General features: G+C 46.9%; 2 protein-coding genes and 1 pseudogene across 2 annotated transcripts in view; 2 read left to right on the plus strand and 1 right to left on the minus strand.

The window, feature by feature from the left end:
* Positions 1 to 15,560, plus strand: part of LOC116887415 — a 496,132-nt pseudogene that overhangs the window by 100,246 nt on the left and 380,326 nt on the right.
* LOC116887417 (RT1 class I histocompatibility antigen, AA alpha chain-like) overlaps positions 1 to 15,560 on the plus strand; it is a 431,868-nt gene that overhangs the window by 85,825 nt on the left and 330,483 nt on the right. The gene's annotated exons all lie outside the window — the stretch shown is intronic.
* On the minus strand, positions 9,364 to 14,750 carry LOC116887423 (rano class II histocompatibility antigen, B-1 beta chain). Its single transcript, XM_032889039.1, has 6 exons — positions 14,589 to 14,750; positions 13,007 to 13,273; positions 11,342 to 11,623; positions 10,747 to 10,857; positions 10,394 to 10,417; positions 9,364 to 9,795 (listed from the first exon to the last, which is right to left on the minus strand). Exons 1-6 carry the CDS (start codon positions 14,680 to 14,682, stop codon positions 9,782 to 9,784), a joined length of 792 nt encoding a protein of 263 aa, XP_032744930.1. The 5' UTR covers positions 14,683 to 14,750; the 3' UTR covers positions 9,364 to 9,781.

A 15,560-nucleotide genomic window follows, 5' to 3' on the forward strand; every position in this document is an offset into this window, starting at 1 on the left:
AGATGTTGAGTTTTTAAATCAGCACTCAGTGGCTAGAAATACCCCTTACTCACCAGCATGAAGAGATAGCTAAATAATTTTACTCTGAATATTTTTGCTCTGATATTTTTTTTTTTTTTTTTACTATATCAGCTGAGAGGGATAGGTAAGTTTTGAAAATGTAGCAAACTGCTCTGTACATAAAACAAATTCTACAAAATAAGCTATCAAAAGAAATTGTGGGCCTCTAAAATCATAATGTCACAAAATCAAACTGCAGATGAAGCCCAGATTCTTCCTACTTCCCCACTTCATATTAGGCATTTTGTTCACCTGAGCACACGTACTAATCTGTTGAGGACCCTGTTTGTGTGATTCATCAAGTTAGATTTATTTCAGAGCTTGCCTAGCAAACGCAAGGCCCTGGTTTTGGTCCCCAGCACCAGAAAAAAAAAAGAAAAAAAAAAAGTGATCCAACAAAAAAAAGGAGACATCATGAGATGATTTAGTGGTTTTTAATGAATGTGGATTCTCACATTAAACTTTCAACTTGGCAATAAATAAGTTTTTTTTTTTTTTTTTTTGTTCTTTTTTTTCGGAGCTGGGGATCGAACTCAGGGCCTTGCGCTTCCTAGGCAAGCGCTCTACCACTGAGCTAAATCCCCAACCCCAATAAATAAGTTTTATATAAGGGTTTTGGTGGTGATCAATTAATCAAAAAATGAAAGAATTCTATTCTGTGATGGACCCAGTGATAGATTACTCCTGGTATGGTGTGAGGTTCTGGCCCAAATCCATCAGCCCAACAGCCAAGGGAAAATGTAGTTTCAGATTTACTATATAGCACGTGAGAGATGAATACAAATATGCACCCCATACAGTGTGGCCAGTAAGACAGCATCTTGAACTCAGTCCTGCCTCTATTGTGCTCCCTGGGTTTGTAGGTATGCACCACAACATCTGGACAAATAGCATTTTCACCATGATGGGAAATAGTCTGTATTTGGGGTTTAGTACAGAAAACCTTGAGCCAGATGGCTGGCCAGTTACTTTGACCCAAAATGATTAGAACTAAGTTTTTACTTAGTTGCCTGTGCATACTGTTTTATATAAGACGTGCACAGCTCAACAGAGAAAAGTGCTCTTGCATATTCTCCTCCTGGGAATTAGTGAATTTTCACACTGAAACGTGTTAGTTTATAATTGGGATTTTAAAAGTTAGGAAAATTTTTTCAAAAAATAAATAAACGTTTCATTATATGTGAGTGGTTGCATGACAGACTTTTAGCAGTGATTCAGCCAAACCTAAAACCCAATTTGAGTCTACTTGAATTTGAATTATTTACTCTGTTTTTTTGAAATCTTAAAAAATTAACAATTTTTGATTTGTTTTCTGCTGCAGGATAAAAAATTATATATAAACTGTGTCACTTTTTGGAGACGGCATTGAAAAACCTCCTCCTAGGCTGGACTGAGAGTCTCTCCTGGTTGGCTTCAGATCAAGACTCTAGGTTTCTTCTCCAGTGCCATGTCTGCCTGGACGCTGCCATGCTTCCTGCCATGATGATAATGGACTGAACCTCTGAAACTGTAAGCTGTGCCCCAATGAAATGCTGTCCCTTATAAGTGTTGCTTGGGTCATGGTGTCTTTCACAAACAATGGGAACCCAAACTAAGACACCTTATTGTTGGGGATTAAAGGTACTAAGGCTTGTCTGCATTCCAGCCAGTGATTAAAAGGTGTAATAAGGGCCATACTACATGCTAACTAGAACTGTTCAAAGCCACTTTTGTAACATTATCCTAGTATGAAAATGAGTGAAGGCAGAATAACTAAAATATAGTCAAGTTTAGATCTCATCTGTCCACTAGGCACCTTGTAATTCTTTTCTACCTAGGCCACCTTTTCTCCTCAGCTGTTAATTTTCACCAATTGTTAAATTCTGAAACACCTTGCAGGGTTTTCCTGAAACAAATTACTTAACACTTGAGTGGTTAATCTAATAGTAGGGCATAGAGAGTTAATATCTTCCTTTTTTTTTAAATCTTTAAAGAATTTTAATTTATCTCTCTAAGTCCTTTAATTGTTCAAAACCCAAATAATTCATATATAGAATTTCCTTCCCTATTTTTTTAGGCATAATCTGTAGTCCCCAGTAAAAATAAAAATCTTCATGTTTCATTAAATGTTTTTTTCCCTAAGTATCTGTATCAGAACTCAGCCAATAAAATATCAATGTATCTTGTGGTAAATATTATTTGGGGTTTTTACCCACCTTAGATCATTTAGTTCCTAAATAAAAGGCACATAACTTTTTTATATTTATAATAAGCCCAAAGAGCAGTGCTGGATAGATATTGAAAGACACACCCCAGAGTGGGAGACCTCACTGTCTCAGGATGACTCGACCCCCCAAGAACTCACAAGAGACCAATCTTGATGCAATCAACAAGAGGTTTATTGATAGGGACAACAGAAACTAGTGCACTGGGTCGAGACTCAGATCCCATGCAGAGGTAGAGGAGTTCGACCTCAAATGGCTGGGAGAAGGGGTATTAAAGAAAAACCATACCAAATCACAAGGAAGAACCTTTTTCTCATGATTATTCTTAAGATTTTAATCTAACTTTATGGTTAACCAGTTCCTGCTATTATGGTCAGCTGCTGTTATGGTTAGCTAGTTCCTGGAACAAAGTGGCTGAACCAGCTGGTGCAATTACTCTTTCTGTGATCAGCCAGTTCCTGGAACAGGCAGTTCCAGGGCTTCAACTTTTGTCTAGGGGGCAATTTTAAACTTTTTCCTTTCAATATCAACCCTTGTTGTTGTAAAATTATAATAAATAAAATGCTGTCTTTTACCCCCTCTAGATCTGGCACCACAGTACCCCAAGATATCTGCTAGATATCTCGCCAGAAGCACACATCCCAATTCCGTGGCAGCCCAGTGTCTCTAACCACACTCTCTTAAACTTAAATCACTGCATGAAATAACACACAATAACCTCTGATCCAATTGATAAGATAAAATTGCCCACCTAAACATACAAAGCCCTGTACATCCATCCCTTAAGAACATTCATAACAACCTGTACAGGTACCCTCAGAGAACCAACGCCAGCTTCCATGTTGTCCCTAGCCCTCCTTTCCCTCTCCTGTTCCATTCCCATCCCTCCTCTTCCTTCAAACTTTTCCTCCGCCCACCCTTCCTTCTCGGGCCCAATGACAGGCCTCATTCTATCTTGTACCTGCCTCACCTGTGACAACATCCCACAAACCTCTATGCTGTTTTGATTACCTCCCTATCAAAATCGGAGATATAACTTGCCATGTTCCACTCTGGGCCACTTTACTCCAGCTGGCTGGCCTGCACGCCAAGCACTCACAATTCACCTGCCCCATGATGCCTTCTTCCCCATGCCTTCCTTTTTCTCCTTTTGGTCCCTGCCTCAGACCCCAAGCCCGAACCTTTTTGCTCTACCCCCTCTCTTCTGCTAAGTCCAGGCTGTAGGCATCTTTATTAATCAATCATGGATAACTTGGGGGAAAGGTTTATACAACAAAAGCTGATATGCATGAGGATCTGCTTGTCTTTGAACAACCAGATCTTGGGGTACAGAATTTAGCATTTGCATATATAGCAGCATCAGAATAACTTGCAACACATGAAATGGTAAATAATGAACTGAGGTAATAGTTTACAAATTACTCTAGCGGTTGTTGCACAAAATATTGACGTCTGTTGGACTATTTAACATTCTCTGAGGGAAACATTCCATTGATATCTTTCCACAGGTTTAATATTATTATACCCGGGCACAATAAAAGCAAAATTTTTCCTGTCTTGTTCTTGCAAGGGGATAGTAAATAAAAAATAATAGTAATAATAATATTTTAGTCAATCACTATTATGGGCCAATCTCTGTGTGTTTTAGAAGGTAAAGGAATTCAAGGCTGCAAAGAACCTATAGGCTGAATAACTTTATTTACAATTCTCAAATCCATTGACGTGGTCAATTTCCCAGATTTTCTTTTTATTACAAATACAGGAGAAATCCAAGCACTAGTAGACTCCTCAACATGTTTAGCATCCAATTGTTCTTGTTCAAGTGTCGTAAATCCTCTTTTTTGTTAAGGGTCCACTGTTTAACGAGTAGGCTTATTGGCTAGCCAATTTAGCAAGTAGACCATAGTGTTATTAGCAGTGGCCCTTAGTCTAAATTCTGCGCCAACTCTGGTTGGTCCTGCTTATGACGTCTTGCATTGTCTTTATAATTTTTTCCAAATTTTCTGGTAATATAAACCCATTTTAAACATCATTTATGGGCTGTTTCTGAAATTTCCTGAGGAATATTAATTTGAGTTCCCCTCATTGTTCTAACAAATCCCTTCCCCATGGATTCTATGGCTATGCCACATAATGGTTTAACTTCCACGGGCTTTATGGCCCAAGGTATAATTCTATCAAACACCTATTAGTTACGAAATAGCATTCCAATACCCATAAACTGAGACTTCTTTTGCAAAGGCCAATTTTGATTCCAAGATTATAAATACATCAGCTCAGCCCAGTGTCCCTCTAAGCCTTCAATTTCAATCATTTACTATTGTAGTAGTTGAATATGCATGACCCAGGGAGTGACAGTGTTAAGAGGTGTGGCTTTGTTGGAGGGTGTGGGCCTTGTTGAGAAGGTGGCCTTTTTTGGAGGAGTAAAAGCACATGTGGTGTGGGCTGAGACCTCCCTAGCTTCCTGATGCCAGTCTTCCCTGTTTATCTTCAGAATGAGATACAGAACTCTCAGCTTATTCTCCAGTGCCATGCCTGACTGGATGCTGCTATGCTTCCTGCCTTGATGATAATGGACTGAACCTCTGAACCTGTAAGCCAGCCCCAATTAAATGTTGTCCTTACAAGAGTTGTTTGGTCATGGTATCACTTCACAACAATGGGAACCCAAACTAAGACAACCATTAACCTTAACCATTTTGCCATTTCATCATTAATAACAATTTGCCAAAATACTTTCTTCCCAGTGCTTTCAAATCCTCCTGTCCTATTTATTGGAACTGCTTTACCATTGTGATATGGGAGTAATTGAGCAATGCTGTCACCTGGTGCTAATTGTGTGGTTTTCTTAACATAAGCCATGATTTTAATTTCACCATGATTGTTGCTGTAAAATTATAAGAAATGCTGTCTCTTACCCTGCACTAGATCTGGCACCGTAGTGTCCCAAGATACCTGGTAGATGTCTTCATCTCAGCCAGCAAAGCGTCTCACCCGCTCTGCTCCATCCCATATCACACTGAGGATGGCTTCTCTCTGAGCCTGGCAACAATCTCTCCATCCATCCAGCTCCCAAGGCAGGTTGCCACCATGCCAGAAACATACATCCCAACTCCGTGTCGGCCTAGCATCTCTGGCTGCCACATACTCTCCCAAAGTCAAATCGCCACATAAAAGAACACACAACACAATGACCTCTGATCCAATTGCTAAGATATAATTGCCCACCTAGACATACAAAGCCCTGTGCACATCCATCCCTTAAGAACATTAATAACAACCTGTAAAGGTACAAAGAGGAATCTTAACATCAGTTTCCATGTTCTCTCCAAGGCTTCTCTCCTCTTCCTGTTCCAGTCTCCTCCTCTTCCCTCAAACTTTTTCTCCTGCCATTCTTGTCCAATGACAGTCCTCGTTTTATCTTGTACCTCCCTTCACCTGTGTAATGACATCATCCTACACTTGATAATCTTCATCTATTCATCCTGGATGTATAATAAACCCTTGAGCTGTGAAACTACTTCCAGAAATTATACCTACTGTTCCTGTAAGATATTTATCCACTGCAAAGTCAAGAGCAGCCTACTGGTGTGCATTAAATCTCCAATACTGAGTTTACACTCCCGAATGCCTTGTTGGTGAAATATTCCATTGCTGACAGGATATTGTCGGTTTGTGTTCTTTGTTCTTGGGCCCCAGGCTAGGCCCCTCTTCTGGTTCCCTGAAAATAAGAAGTTGCCTAGGACACCTCCTACTGATTGGCATTTATTAACCCAATCTCTGCCCTTTCCACGTTTACTACAAATTATGGTGGGATATTTTGATGATTCTAATAGCTTAAAAGCAGTAGCTTTTATCCATCTAGTGAGGCACCTTGAGCTTTTAATGGTCTTATTCCTTTTTGCACTTTATTTGCATTTTCAAAGCTAAAGATTCAAAGAAACACATTTTACATTTGATTCATGCTGTTTTAGCACTGCTGAAGATCATCTTTGCAAAAGTCAGTGTAAGCCTCCTCAGGACTTTGGGTAAGCTTAGTAAAGGATATAGTCCTTTTTCCTGGTTCTTCAACTATGTCCCAAGACCTTAAAGCCACTAAATACTTCTGACTTTAATGAGAAGGGCTCTATCTAGATCAAGTGTATGGGCTCATCTGTGCTATCGAAAAGAAAACCTGTAGGTGTGCTCCAGCCCATGCAGTGACTTCCTAGGGCAGTTAGAGAATGTAGCTGAATCAAGCTAGTTCCATGTTCACAGGGATAGGGGCTCATCCTGTCAGCAATGATACCATGTGCCCGTAATTATGGCACGATGTGAGCTGTCTTCTCCAGTTGAGCGGATGAAGAACCACAGATGGCTGTCCCACTTCTGTCAGGTTTCACATTAGTTACTTTTCTCATTGTTCTGCCAAAACACCTGACAGGGAGCTACTGGAGTCAGGGGTTATTCTTGCTTACCGATGTGGAGCTTGTGACTGGGAAGGTCTGTAGCAGGATGGGAGGTCACAGCAGTCCACCATCAGGAGGAAGACAAACGTCCAAGCTTCTTTGCTTTTAGGATTGTTTTTTCCCATCTGGGACTTCAGCCCATTTAGAGGGATTTTTCCACCTTTGATTGAATGTAGAAAAACCTTTCATTCAGAGTTTATCGATGAATTCCAAATTGATCATCAGCACAAAACGTCAGAAACCCCCAAAACCACACTGCAACCACCCCAAACACACACACACACACCCCCACACACCCACACACACACCCACACCCACACCCACACACACACACACACACACTCACACACCCACACACACACACACACTCACACACACCCACACACACACACACACACACACACACACACACACACACTCTCTCTCTCTCACACACACACCCACACACACACACACACTGTGAGGAAATCTGGAGATCCAGGGGCTCTGTGATAGATAACTGTCTCCATGCTAAGGGTCTGAAGCTTCACTTCCTTAATAAGAAGGATGGGCACAGTGGCAGCTGTTTGTATCCTTGTGTACATGATGGAGTTTTCCAACACTGCATGTGTTACACAGGATTCATCAGGAAAGATTTCCCTAAAATTTTGAAAGCATTGGTAGACATACAACAGAGTCTGAAATACACAGAGATGAGACTTGAGGTAACGGGAGAGATGAAGAAAACAGAGATGCACAGGAGCAGACAGAGGGAAACACAGAGAAAAGGCTCAGGGCAGCAAACCAGACACAGAGTCAGAGACTGGGCAGGCACAGCACAGGGCACATGTGCACACAGGAGATGCTGGGAAGGGAGACGGGGCAGATGGAGGAACATCTGAGGGGAGGTGACTGTCTCATCAGCTATGTGTCTAGTCCAGCTTCCTTAGAACAACAACAAAAGATCAAATTGGGGTTTTATCATTTGCCACCACAAAAAGTGCCTTTATTTAAAGACTATAATCTTTCATAATCTTTCTTTTTTTTTTTTTTCTTTTTTCTTTTTTTCGGAGCTGGGGACCGAACCCAGGGCCTTGCGCTTGCTAGGCAAGCGCTCTACCACTGTGGTAAATCCCCCACCCCGACTATAATCTTTCAAAAATGAAGGTGAGCCTCAGTGAGTCAGTGTGACCTCACAGACACATGTGGAAACACTGTCCTCCATGTTTAGTTGCTGTGTCCTCACCAGCCTCAAGGAGGCTGGGGTGAGACCAGCACACTAAACAGGGAAAGTCTGAACAGGAGGCCGTGACTGCTGGTGCCTGCCTCCTCTGTCCACCCTACACGGAGCCCAGGGTGCTTCTGGTACCCTTTATAGTAAAAACCACTTAGTCCATGTGACCCCACCCACCCTGCTCAGTTATGGAGGTTCAGGACACAAACAGTTCAGACTATGTTTAATTATGAAATGGAGGTGAATGTTTAAGGTGCATCAGCAGCCCGTGTGGGACCGTGTGCTGAGGTCTGATCTATTGCTGTGTACTACGATGCTAAATTCTGTACCTGACAGTCTAAGCCTACGAATGAATTCTCAAGGTTACAAGCATTTGTTGTGCAAATTTTGTCCATTCTTTAAAACTATTGAGTTAAATAAAATTGGCTACAGCCAATTACTGGAGGGATTAGAGGTGGGAGGGTTCTGAGTCACCTGGTTGGAGGGGAGAAGGAGGAAGAGGAAGAATGAGGGGAGGAGAGGAAGCTGCCATGTGGGGAGATGCACACATGGTCCAGAGATATGGCAAGTATTTGGGGTACAATGCAAGGGAGGTAGCCAGGACAACAGTTAGAAACATAGATTAAGGGGTTGGGGGATTTAGCTCAGTGGTAGAGCGCTTGCCTAGCAAGCACAAGGCCCTGGGTCCTCCCTCAGCCCGGAAAAAAAAAAGAAAAGAAAAAAAAAAAACATAGATTAAGGGGTGCTCCCACCCCCAGTAATTATCAAAGCCAAATAAAATAACCATAGTCTGAGTCTCGTTTATTTGTAAGCTAGGCGACTCTGCTTACAAATAAACTGCTTGTACTACAGAGTGGAGATAGGAAGCCTGGGGTGCTGGGGTGCTGCCGTACACAGATGGAGCCTCTGGAATCACCCAGAGGCAGAGCTACAGACAAGACCTGGGGACTCGAGATCACAAGAGCTGAGCTGGTGGTTTCCCTGGCACCACGGAGACTCTGAATCACAGAGTGGCTGGCAGACAGGAATTCAGAGCAGGGATACACAGGCCTTACAGTCTGAGGCAGTCAACATGTTATGCCCAGTTCACGGGAACCCCAGGAGACTGCCAGGAATTGTGAGTCCGATGCAAGAACAAAGAGAATCTTTATTATACGGGTCTGACCCAAATCAGATCGGATCAGATGGCAAGCCTTCCCTGCTTCGCAGTTTGGGAATGTGATGCTCACATCAAGGGTCAAGGGGCTTGTGACATATATAGGAGTATGCTTAAGCTGGATACGTGATTGGGGAGGGGGTAAAGGAGTGCTGTCCTTCCAACCCTGATAAAACAAACCTGTTCAGACAGTGGCTGGGGGGAGGGGGGGCTGGGGGGGACACACAAGACACATACACACACACACACACACACACACACACACACACACACGGATGATGGACGGGACCTACCTTCCTGACCTGGGAAGAAGTAACTCATTCCGTTATCAAAAGTTAGGGTATTTCACAAGTGATCACTGCTGTCTGAGCACACTTAATACTTAATTGCCTCTTTCCCATAGTCTGAGAATGGGCTTTTATCACTAAGGATATTGGCTCCTGCCTCAAGGGCAGGAGCCATCTGCATTGGAGAAACGCTGGTTGCTAAAGGGGAGGGAGCATGAGTTCTGATGTGATGCTGAGGTTGGAGAAGGCTGCCTTTTGTCTGTTCCCAAGGCCAGCATCTGCCCAGAGAGGTAGGGGGAGGGGTTGCTAACTGCTCAGGCTCTGTAGGGACAGAAGAATTGCAGGATTTGATGCCGAGAGATGGGGGCAGGTTTCCCATGTCTCTTCAAACACAATCAAAACACTCTCGGGTGTCACTGTAGGAGCCCTGTGGTGGTGGGGGGGGGGGGTCACAGGAGGGGGAGGGGGGTCAGTCACTGGAATGTCATAGAGATACCACTCTTCTGGAATCCCACAGAATTAGACAAAGATGGCTGGTGCTCTGGCCAATGCCACCACCTCCCCACCACCTGTGCAATGGTGAGATTAGCTAAGGAGGGGACACAGAGCCTCACTGGACACAATGTGTGGGAAGTGGAAGAGAAGCCACCACCCTCCCAAGGAATATGGAAGGTCTGATCTCTGGGTAAGTTAGAGGGATCTGTCTCTGCTGCAGGACCGTCAGCCTCCACATCCACTCTACTTCCCGACACTGTCTACACCCACGGTCACAGTCTCCAGTGTGGGGCACAGAGCAGGCAACATCTTGGGGTCTAAACCCATGGCTCGGGCTCCACTCAAACAATGGTGGCAAACGCCTGATGGGGACAACCCCCAGAGCTTCTTATAGACACTGCCTGTGACATTCTCAACCCCACAGCACAGACAAATTGTAAACCAGGACTGGCCAGGCACAGCTGCCTCACACCGTCCCCTCACCCTCCCCCCCACACCACCCGGCAGACAAGAGCTGATAGAGTGATTACCTGCTGGAGGAGGCCCCCGAGGTCCTGCGAAGGGAAGTCACATAGAGAAAGGTGTTGGTATAAACACAGGGGCTCTCACAGCCCGTGAGGGGGGTGGGTCCTGCAGCTTGGTGGAGCTGTCCTCTCACTGTGCTCACTAAGGCCCTGAGCCAGCCCCCACGTGGATGAAACTGCCACAGGAAGGAGGGAAGGCAAGACCCACGCTTCCTCATTGCCAGAAGCTTCCAGAAAGGAGCCAGTGGGAGTGGTGGACAGGGACAGAGGTCACAGAGTGAGCTCCAGGTCCTCCCACCCGCAGCCCAGCTCCCCACTGCAGCAGAGCCCACCGTCCCCAGTCTCCCAGAGCTCCTCACCTTTCTGACTCTTGTGACGGATGAAAAGGCCAAGCCCGAGGAAGATCACCCCCAGCACAAAGCCCCCAATGCCGCTCAGCATCTTGCTCTGGGCAGACTCGGACTGTGCCCCTGGGGAGCAGAGCCCAGTGTCAGCTTTTGTCCACAAGTCACAACAGCCCTGACTGAAAGCCCACAGTCCAGCCTGAGCCACGTGAAGTAAGGGAACTGGGAGGACCCACTTCTGTGTTCTGACCCAGGGCCAGGAAGGGCCAGGAGCTCTGAGCACAGTGGTGGGGGAGGGGATATGTGGGTGTCTGCACCCCACAGACTTATCTGCAATCTTGAGCTAAACACCCAGTCATAGCTATCGAGGGGATGTTCCAGGGCCCCAGTGTGCGGTGATCTCCCAGAATGGGGGTCCAAGACAGCTAGGGCAGAGCTCTCCTGATCCCTGACTAAAGGTAAGAGATATGGTTCCCGTAGCTCTCAGCTCAGTGGTGGAAGCAGACCATGCAGGACAAGTGATGGGGCGGGTGACATTGGAGGGATGGGGTAATAACAGCTAAAATTTCATGTCATGTGGGGCCCACGGTGAAAGAAAAGTTTCCCTTACGCCACTCCACTGTGACAGGGCTCTCAAGGCTGGGGTGGTCAACATGGCAGGTGTACACATCTCCCCGCTGAGGCGTCATCTCCAGCATGACCAGGACCTGGAAGGTCCAGTCCCCGTTCTTAATAAGCTGTGTGGACACGACCCCCTTCGTCTCCTCCTGGCCATTCCGGAACCAGCGCACTTTGATCTGGGCTGGGTAGAAATCTGTCACTGAGCAGACCAGCAGGTTGTGGTGGTTGAGGGCCTCTGTCCTGGACGGGGAGATGGCCACATTGGGCCGCTCTAGGGTGACAGAAAAGCAGTGAGAGGTGATGAGGGTCAGGGAGACTCCCACAGGAAGAGGCAGGGTGGAATGAACACCAGGGTCTAACAGGATAAAGATCAACCCCAAATACAGATTTAACTCACTAGGAAAACAACAGTCGGTGCGGCCCTGTTCTTCTATAATATGAAATGTAGTGAAACAAAAGAAGCCGGGCGGTGATGTACTCAGGAGGTAGAGACAGGGGGATCTCTATGACGCCAACCTGGCCTACAACAAGTTCTAGGACAGCCAGAAGCACACAAGAAACCCTCTTTGTAAACCCTCTGCCTATTTTTTAAATTTATGGGTAAGTAAAATGAAGTATATTTTATTTACATAAAATAATTTTTATTTATGCAAGAATATAAAAATAAACTTTTTCTAAAACAAACAAACAGGTAAGACAAAAGAAAAACTGATTCCGAGTTCAACTTAATAATTTTGGGGAAAATTGCAAAAATGACTGTAGTACGACATTCTTCCTTCATCTCCTCAGACTGTCATGTGCAGCTGGGCAGACGTGTTTCCCGACTGACTTTAATGTATTGTGCCCACCACTACTTCAGAAGCCTCCTTGCCGGGTGCTGTTATCCCTTCAATTGGAAACAGCATACACACTTCACGTATTTAATGAACTAAGAGCATCTTTTGTTCTCTCATCTTCTACTCTCTACGACTGTTTTTCCCCACAGCTGAGTGCATTAATTCCTGGCGGCCATCACTGCATTCCCCTGCTGTGAGGAATCAGTTGCCAAACAAGGCCATGAGGAAAGCAAGCTTAACCATTCGAGTTAGCCATTAGTCATGTAGGACACTAAATCTGAACGCGATGCCTAACATGACGCTTTGACTGGCGTCATGTGTAAGGCTCTGGGGGTGTCAGGGAGTGGAAACAGAAAGGAGTCCCTCAGATTTTGTATCACAAACTTTTAGTGTGATCCAAGTCAACACAGTCTACCTCAGAGAATGAGGAAAATGGCGGTGATGTCTTCAGGTCAGCGCCAGGCAGCAAACAGCCCTCAAAGGGACAAGGGGGAATCGGGGCAACAGAATGGCGGGGAATAACCACCCGACGCCAAAGCTAACGGCTAACCCGCTTCCACACGGTCGTGGCGCTCCAGGGGTCAGAGGGGAGCTGGGCCGCACAGGGCAAAGGTGAGGAAGGAGGGAGACTCCAAGGGGGCGCTCGCTCTGTGGTGCAGAGCAGACGGCAGGAAAGAAGCCACGGCAGCTCCTCACGCTGGAACTCTGCTCCGTGTTCGCCCACGGCCCCCACGCCCCTCCCGGTCCCCCACACCCTCACACCCCCTACGGCCCCCCACGGCCGCCCACTGCCCCCCCACGGGACCGGCTGCGCTCACCAAGACGCCGCAGGGAGGTGCAGGCCTCCGGCCCCTCATAGTTGTGTCTGCAGACCGTGTCCAGCTCGGCCCGCGTCCGCTCCAGGTACTGCTTATTCCAGTACTCGGCGTCCGGCCGCCCCAGCTCAGTCACCGCGCGGTACTCGCCCACGTCGCTGTCGTAGCGCACGTACTCCTCCCGGTTGTAGATGTGTCTGGTCACATACCGTATGCGCTGCGTCCCGTTGGTGAAGTAGCACTGGCCCTCGAACTGGTACACGAAATCCCCTGCGGACGGACGCGGTCAGCCCGGGGTACAGCGGGGACCACGGTGGCCCCACCCCGCGCCGGCGCTTCCCGCGTGGGGCGACCGCTCTCTGGGGGCCGGCAGGCCCTGTGCCGCCGCGGTCCAGACTTAGACCGGGGAGAGGGGGTCTGGACTCGCCCGTGCGGACCCCGCTTCCCGGAGCTGGGCGCCTCCACCCGGTTCGACCCGGGCAAGGAAGAACAAGGGAGGAGTGGGCGACCGAGCTCACAAGAATACTTCTTGGGAAGCACAAACCGCGCTTGGTGCGTTTGAAAAAAATTAGGGAACACTCAAAGTTAGGTGGGTAGAAGGGGGTGGGTCTGGGTGGAGTTGGAAGAGGAGGTGAATATGACCAAAACTGTGTGAAATTCTCAACGAACTAATAAAACTACGATCGAAATAAAAATAGAATATTCGGCTGTTTCTGCGACCCCGACCCAGCCCCGTGAGATTCTCTACGGTGTGCAAAAGGCCCTGACCTCGCCCATAGGGGGCGCTCGTTCTCAGGAGAGCAAAACAGACAAATGGGAATCCTGGTAGCCTCTGGGAAGCCCGCGTGTGTGGGTCACTCCAGGCATCTTAAGGGTAACTGAAAGAAGGAAACCACCTATGTGCACCGGCTTAGAGGGCTAGGGCTTTATATAAAGTACTCTCCGGTCTCTGAACTAGCACCCCCACCCCACCTCCCAAGTATGCGTCACTTATTTCCCTTCTAGGCCCAGTGTTTTCTTAGAAATTCAATTTACGAAGCCCGTGTCTGAGTCCTCGTTTCCAATTCACCAAAAAATTCAGATTCCTTGGCCGCTGGCTTCTCTCAGAGTTAGCCGCCTAGAGTTCGCCTCTCTAAAACCTCCACTCCACCTCAGAAACTTTCCTCAAACACCAGGACCACAGACCATCACTGGCTTGTTTCCCTATTTCAGAATCTGACTTTTCCTCCAGACAGGATGCTGGGCGTGGGGAGCGGGGAGTGGGTATTGTAAACCCTGTTGTCTCTTCATGCACAGCCCCATGCTCTGTCTTATCTTTGGTGGTAGATTTAAACTCTGCCTTCTACTTTTACATGCCAGGTTTGCCCTCTGCGGCAAGCATCATCCTAACTTCTACATTAGAACACAGAAATGAGAATGAAGTCTTGCCCTCTCTCCAGAGAAAGGAAATCTATGGTAAAAGACTGTTACAAAATCAGAATTTTGCCATTCCCCACCCCCACATCCCAGGGCACCCAGGGCCCCTCAGAACCAACCAGTCACCCACCCCAGAGTGCTGGCTCTGGGGAGCCTGCCCTGCACTTACTTGGGGAGTCTCTGCCCTCAGCCCCTGGGCTGCTCAGCACCATCAGCACAACCACAGCTGCTGGGAGGAGGAAGCTGGGGGTCTGCAGAGCCATCTCTAAGGAACAGGTAATGGCAGTCACCAGGACTCACACCTGCTGTGCCCCCTTCAGAAAGCAAAGTTCTGTAGCCTAGGGTGCTCTGAAACCCCAAGTGTTAGGGTTGGTCCCAAGTGAGGAGCCAATCAGCACTGGAGCTGAAGTCTGTCATCTGTCTCTGGGCAGACTTGGTTTACAAAGGCTCCCTATGCAGGGCGCGTTCTGCTACTTCACGGAGCCTTACTGGATGAATATTGGAGGTGTCTGTTCCTCTCAGTTACAGAGTAAACCTTTCCAAACTGCGGACTGGGGGTTTAAAGAACCAAAAGAGAAAAGTATAGACAACTGTGGAATAATTTTTCAAATCTACTGTTCTTATACTTTGGGTTTTAGTGGGAGCAATGAGTGTGACGTGTATTGGGGGACAGAGAGATCATGTTTTGTTATATCTGACCCTCTGAGGCACCTCAGGTGAGACAGCAGAGTTCGTAGGGAGTCGCCGAGCCTCTTTCTAATCCTGAGCTTCTCTTTGTAAAATGCAAGCCCATGCTGTGCACTGTACACGAGGTTCTGAAGAGGTCACAAAGAAGAGCAGTGTGGTGTGGTCGGGATGTCAGGTTGGAAAGCTGCCGTGTGTCCCAGCCCTGCTGCCTCATGCCTTTCCCTATGCAGGAGTCTACGGCATTCATGGTAATGCAATGAAATCACAGGAGAAGTTAACCAACCCAACTGTTCTCTAAGGAGTCTTCTGCTGTTTAAATCCTCTGCAAACACGACGTCAGCTGAGGAAAATGCCATAGCCTTTCAGGGCTTCCAGATGCTGCTGCCTGGGGTTTCAAGGACAAAGGGCTAGTGGTGTAACGCAGCAGCTTCAGGAAGGGACGTCCACAGGCTTG

This window comes from Rattus rattus, chromosome 18, assembly GCF_011064425.1.
Source record: "Rattus rattus isolate New Zealand chromosome 18, Rrattus_CSIRO_v1, whole genome shotgun sequence".
In the NCBI taxonomy this organism is placed as follows: Eukaryota; Metazoa; Chordata; class Mammalia; order Rodentia; family Muridae; genus Rattus; species Rattus rattus.

Coding starts and splice junctions, on each gene's coding strand:
- LOC116887423 (XM_032889039.1), bottom strand. CDS start 14,682: ATGGCTCTGCAGACCCCCAGCTTCCTCCTCCCAGCAGCTGTGGTTGTG. Junction 10,858..11,341: donor CCCTGTCACAGTGGAGTGGC/GTAAGGGAAACT, acceptor TCTGCTCCCCAG/GGGCACAGTCCGAGTCTGCC. Junction 10,418..10,746: donor CCGTCACAAGAGTCAGAAAG/GTGAGGAGCTCT, acceptor TTCCCTTCGCAG/GACCTCGGGGGCCTCCTCCA.